Source organism: Hyalella azteca, unplaced genomic scaffold, assembly GCF_000764305.2.
Source record: "Hyalella azteca isolate HAZT.00-mixed unplaced genomic scaffold, Hazt_2.0.2 contig14977, whole genome shotgun sequence".
NCBI lineage: Eukaryota > Metazoa > Arthropoda > Malacostraca > Amphipoda > Hyalellidae > Hyalella > Hyalella azteca.
In genome coordinates this window covers 15,643-21,818 of record NW_025944843.1, presented here as the reverse complement: position 1 = coordinate 21,818, position 6,176 = coordinate 15,643, and the positions used below count along the sequence as shown (strand labels likewise).

The window sequence follows — 6,176 nt, the reverse complement described above, 5'->3', positions numbered from 1 at the left end:
GTAGCCTTTTATGCCCTTGCGTGGGGGACGTCTAGTGTGGGATGTCTTGTTTTGGGTGTATTTTTGAAATGTATGAAATTTCGACCACGAAAGGCAATGTGTGAAAGTTGTTCTAAGAACTTTATTGTTTGAAATGTTTGGAACTAAACGTTTTGTATGGAAGGTATTGCATGAGATTCTTTATGTAAAACGCCGTATTTGAAATGTCGTGTATAGAATGTCATGTACAGAGTGTCATGTATGGATTGTCATGTATGGAATGTCTTGTATCGAATGTCATGTAGGGTATGCCATGTACATGCAGTATGTCATGTACGAAATGTCATGTGCGGAATGTCATGTACGGAATGTAATGTATGGAATGCCATGTATGGAATGTCATGTACAGAATGCCATGTGTGGAATGTCATGCATAAGGTCGTCATACATGACATGTATGACGCATGTATTCCTGTCATTCTTATGCTCGAAAGTGACTTATATGGAAAAATTATATCTTAACTTATTATATAACAAAACATCAGTGAAATATTCTTTATAACCGCGCAAAGTCGAAATCATGGAGATTATTCGAAACTATTCGGAAATTAAAGCCTATTGTAGTTTAACGGGAAATTCACAATTCCTAATTTTTCGTCGAACGTTTTGTGTTTTGTTACCAATACGTCGAGAAAAGGTAGATTTTTTCTTTAAGTAATTCTTCCAAGAACCAATTCAACAATGTATTCCATTTGCAATAAGGTTTTCCTTGATAAATATTATCCCATAAGATCCTACTGGATATAAAAATATTTTACGAGAAAATTTCTAACAAAGGAAACTCATTCACAGACCAATGGGCACGCGAGAAAGAGAAAACTGCAGCCAATCAGAAAACCAGGATCGGGGCGATCTCAGCGAGGCTTCAACCAATCACAAATTAGGTGAGAAATGTCGAAGAATTTCCTATATTATTATATCAAATAGCACGTACAACAGCAGTATATTATATCATATAGCCTGACGTACAACAGCCAGTATATTATATCATATAGCCTGACATACGACAATAATTTTATCACACAAGAACTTAATGTGAAACATAAAACAGGATTTCTGGAACATAATGATACCATGTCAGCCTGAGAACAGGATTTTCAGTAAACAACATAGCGCTGCACGACGTAAAATAATAATTTCAAACAAATTAACGCGCTGTATATCAGCAAAAAAAATTCTCGCTGCTTGACGTAAAATATGAAAGCCAGTCGTACGTTGCTGCAGAAGTTCTTCATTGTAAGAGGTGCTTTGTTTTCGAGTTTGCTTAGCTCACATAAATATTAGTACTGCTGAAATTATCGTACGAATAACATTGAACTTTTTTCTGCCCAGGTGACCCCCGAACGAATAGCATTACAAGCGCCTGCACCGACCACAGCGTCTCAGCAGACATCGACGAACGGGCTGTTGAGGTGGCGAACAATAGATCCTATTATTCGCTTACAATACGTTCAATTATTCGCTCATACATTCGAGTTTGTCAATCAGTGCTGATGTTGATAATACTTATTCAATTCACAATAATTATTGAAGTGAATTTGAAAGCCCTGCTTGCACATTATTTACGTGCTGAATGTCTATCGTAAAAATAAAAGAATTAGGTAATTAATATCATATAGGCCATAGATCAAGCTTAAGTAATACATTTTTTATTTTATAATTATGTATATGTATCTACATGTATACGTATCTACAAAGTTCGCTACTCCACATCGCGTTATTTCAAACTTTTCCATCATATGTAAAATTCCAACCTTATATTACAAATTTTCATCGCATTCACAGCAATAAGTTATTAAACAAATAATTGAATAATTATTTTATTATAACATGGTTTTAATGAAACACAAATTATTTTTTGGAATGCGGAATGCAACATTCAAGGCTTAACATTTTTTCTTAAGTATACATTCATTTCCAGGCGGGGCACGGCATTGAATTTTTGGACGTTTGTGAACCACACAGAACCGCTCGGTCCACACCCACAGCGTCCTTACCTGAGGACCACAGCCACGATGATGTGGACGATGATGTGGACGGTGATGATGACGATGATGACGATAACCTAGACGATGAATTTGACGAAAATTTGGATGATTTTTACGAAGAAATTGACGTGCTTCATGATGAACTACACGACGCGTCTTTTGAAGGGAGCTGCGGTGCGTCAGAATTAATGTATGAATTTTTTTCTTAAGTTTTATTATGATTTATTTATTTTCCTAAGTGTTAATATGATTTATTCATTTTCCTAAGTGTTATTATGATTTATTTATTTTTCTAAGTGTTATTATGATTTATTCATTTTCCTAAGTGTAATTATGATTTATTTATTTTCCTAAGTGTTATTATGATTTATTCATTTTCCTAAGTGTTATTATGATTTATTTATTTTCCTAAGTGTTCTTATGATTTATTCATTTTCCTAAGTGTTCTTATGATTTATTTATTTTCCTAAGTGTTACTTCGTTATTTCGAATTGAGTTATAATGATGAATCACTGCCTGTACAACTATGGCGTTCTGTCTCAATTATGGGTCCAAGTTCATTAAATACATTTCATTTTAGTCCATTTAGACTAATGATAGTTATTTCGAACTAACCTGAAATATATCTAGTGCACGCGGTCTCATAATTGAGACAAAACTCAATTTGTATTGATACAATGATTCTTCATTATACAGTAAATCAACTGTAGTTAACATCTATAATAATAAACTTTTTAAAGTCTTCGACAAAACCGAAAAATTGCCAAGCAGGTGTATGAACTCCTACACGCTTTGCAGATGTATGAACTCCTACACGCTTTGCAGATGTATGAACTCCTACACGCTGTGCAGATGTATGAACTCCTACACGCTTTGCAGATGTATAAACTCCTACACGCTGTGCAGATGTATCTCCTACACGCTGTGCAGATGTATAAACTCCTACACGCCGTGCAGATGTATAAACTCCTACATGCTGTGCAGATGTATAAAATTCTACACGCTGTGCAGATGTATAAACTCCTACACCTGTCTCTTATACACATCTAGATGTGTATAAGAGACAGGTGCAGATGTATAAACTCCTACACGCCGTGCAGATGTATAAACTCCTACACGCCGTGTAGATGTATAAACTCCTACACGCTGTGCAGATGTGTAAACTCCTACACGCTGTGCAGATGTATAAACTCCTACACGCTGTGCAGATGTATAAACTCCTACACGCCGTGCAGATGTATAAACTCCTACACGCTGTGCAGATGTACCTACACCTGTCTCTTATACACATCTAGATGTGTATAAGAGACAGCTCCTACACGCTGTGCAGATGTATAAACTCCTACACGCTGTGCAGATGTATAAACATCCTGTCTCTTATACACATCTAGATGTGTATAAGAGACAGCTCCTACACGCCGTGCAGATGTATAAACTCCTACACGCTGTGCAGATGTATAAACTCCTACACGCTGTGCAGATGTATAAACTCCTACACGCTGTGCAGATTTATAAACTCCTACACGCTGTACAGATGTATGAACTCCTACACGCTGTGCAGATGTATAAACTCCTACACGCTGTGCAGATGTATAAACTCTGTCTCTTATACACATCTAGATGTGTATAAGAGACAGCCGTGCAGATGTATAAACTCCTACACGCTGTGCAGATGTATAAACTCCTACACGCCGTGCAGATGTATAAACTCCTACACGCTGTGCAGATGTATAAACCTGTCTCTTATACACATCTAGATGTGTATAAGAGACAGCCTACACGCTGTGCAGATGTATAAACTCCTACACGCTGTGCAGATGTATAAACTCCTACACGCTGTGCAGATGTATAAACTCCTACACGCTGTGCAGATGCATAAACTCCTACACGCTGTGCAGATGTATAAACTCCTACACGCCTGTCTCTTATACACATCTAGATGTGTATAAGAGACAGGATGTACAAACTCCTACACGCTGTGCAGATGTATAAACTCCTACACGCCGTGCAGATGTATAAACTCCTACACGCTGTGCAGATGTAAAAACTCCTACACGCCGTGCAGATGTATAAACTCCTACACGCCGTGCAGATGTATAAACTCCTACACGCCTGTCTCTTATACACATCTAGATGTGTATAAACTCCTACACGCTGTGCAGATGTATAAACTCCTACACGCTGTGCAGATGTACTACGGGAAGATACAGCTGCGCCTGCAGACGTATTGCTCCTGTTGCAGCGGCTGCGTGCAGAGAACAGACGGCTGCACAAAATTGCTGTTATGGCCAACAACAGACGACAGCAGCAACAGACGCAGCTGCAGGCTGCAGACCAAGAACGGCGGGCATTGAAACAACAGGCGAGAACAGGCTTATAACTAACAGACGAGATATACATATACAGGATGTCTTGTAACAACAGGCGAGCAATGGCTTATAACTAACAGACGAGATATACATAAACAGGATGTCTTGTAACAACAGGCGAGCAATGGCTTATAACTNTTATACATAAGTTCTAAAATAATCTCAGTTTAACATTTCCAAGTTCTTTTCCTTATCCTCTTTGTACCTCTAACGTATCGCATTATCCCTGTAATCCATTTAAGCTTCGATTCTCTTCAGATTCTGGGCCAAGTTACGGGCAGCGACTTACGACACGTAGGAGTTACGAGCACGTCAGTAGCCGAGCAACTTACGACCACCTTAAACGAAGAAAGCAATTCTCAGGAGCTCTTCCATGCCCTTGCCTCAGCGGGGGGGACGCTCGCCCCTTACGACCGCCTTCACGAATACCAAGTCGAAATCGAGAGAATTAATGCAAAACTCGACCACCTCAGGGCGCAGAATACCGTGCTGAACATTTCCCTGGATGAGTCAAAGTCTCACTGCGATCACCTGAGTATGTTGATGGGTAAATACGAGTCCAACGCTACGGCACTACAACTTACCAATGAGACTCTAGACATGACCGTTGAGGCGCTAGAAGTTCTAGTTGCCTTACTAGAGAGCGAGTTAGGGCTTTTTCTGGCCACTTATAGGGCTAGCGAAAGATCTAGAGGGTTGAAACAGGGGCTGAAATCCAGAGAGGTATACCAAGACGGGTTGAAACTTAGAAGGGCGTTGATTGCCCGAGACGGACCTAGAGATGGACCTAGAGACGGACCTAGAGACGGACCTAGAGACGGCTCTAGAGACGGACCAAGAGAGGGATCTATGAATGAACCTAGAGAAGGTTCCAGACCCAGAGACCCGTCTGAAGATGACCTCCTGTCTGCCATGAAGATGTCCCAGGAGCACAGACGGGCGACAGAGAACGTCGCCCGTCACCTCCTATCTCGCTGCGAGAAGGAACTGACAGGATGCCTGTCTAAAGATGGTAGACAGGATGACGGGTGAGTGGGGAAGGGAGTTGAAAGATAACAATTTCAGTAATAAGACAAGATTATTTGTCAATTTAATTCACTGAATGAGGTTGACCATGTCTGTTAGGTTAACCTGAAGTGGTAGTCTTCGTCTTTCGATTTCAGTAACCGGAATGCAGTGACATTAACCCCCCTCCCTCCCTCTACTACTCTCTAATTACCCCTAATACTCCCTTTATCCCCTCATTACTCAATTCATTGCCCCATTCATCACCGCCTCGACTACCCCATAATTATCCCTTCATTACCCCTTAATTAGTCCCCTCATAAACCTCTTCATAACCCCTCCTACTAATCCCTCATTACCCCCCTCAGCTGTGGCACGGAGGACATCAGCCGTCGGGAGGAGCTGATGGTGCGGGCGCTGGTGGACAGACTGAAGGAGGACAGGAGACATATGGCCGCCTCAGTTGTCCATCTGGAGCCGCTGCTGACCGACCCTCTGACGGCGCACTACCCTCTGGAGGAGAGGGAAGCCCTCAAGCTCGACCTCGAGAACGCGGTGCTCATGCAGGAGCTCACGGCGGCGAGGGAAGAGAGGGCCGAGCTCAGGGCCCAGGTGAGGATAGAGGGGAGGGTAGGGGTGAGGGTAGGGGCTGTCTCTTATACACATCTAGATGTGTATAAGAGACAGGTATAAACTCCTACACGCTGTGCAGATGTATAAACTCCTACACGCTGTGCAGATGTATAAACTCCTACACGCTGTGCAGATGTATAAA

General features: G+C 41.2%; 2 protein-coding genes across 2 annotated transcripts in view; both read left to right on the top strand.

Moving 5' to 3' along the window:
• Positions 1 to 835: 835 nt before the first annotated feature.
• On the top strand, positions 836 to 2,155 carry LOC125179092 (coiled-coil domain-containing protein 1-like; the record flags this gene model as incomplete). Its single annotated transcript, XM_047884246.1, is given in 3 exon segments — positions 836 to 923; positions 1,372 to 1,451; positions 1,961 to 2,155. Coding segments are annotated over 3 exon segments (363 nt in total), but the record flags the coding sequence as incomplete, so codon positions are not given.
• A 10-nt stretch (positions 2,156 to 2,165) lies between these two features.
• Positions 2,166 to 6,176, top strand: part of LOC125179093 (colorectal mutant cancer protein-like) — a gene marked incomplete at its 3' end in the record, with an annotated part of 6,677 nt that continues 2,666 nt past the window's right edge. The window contains exons 1-6 of the mRNA XM_047884247.1: positions 2,166 to 2,201; positions 2,826 to 3,013; positions 3,508 to 3,617; positions 4,217 to 4,389; positions 4,655 to 5,424; positions 5,770 to 6,013. Coding sequence (XP_047740203.1) covers positions 2,166 to 2,201; positions 2,826 to 3,013; positions 3,508 to 3,617; positions 4,217 to 4,389; positions 4,655 to 5,424; positions 5,770 to 6,013 — 1,521 coding nt within the window. The remainder of the gene's footprint in view (positions 2,202 to 2,825; positions 3,014 to 3,507; positions 3,618 to 4,216; positions 4,390 to 4,654; positions 5,425 to 5,769; positions 6,014 to 6,176) is intronic.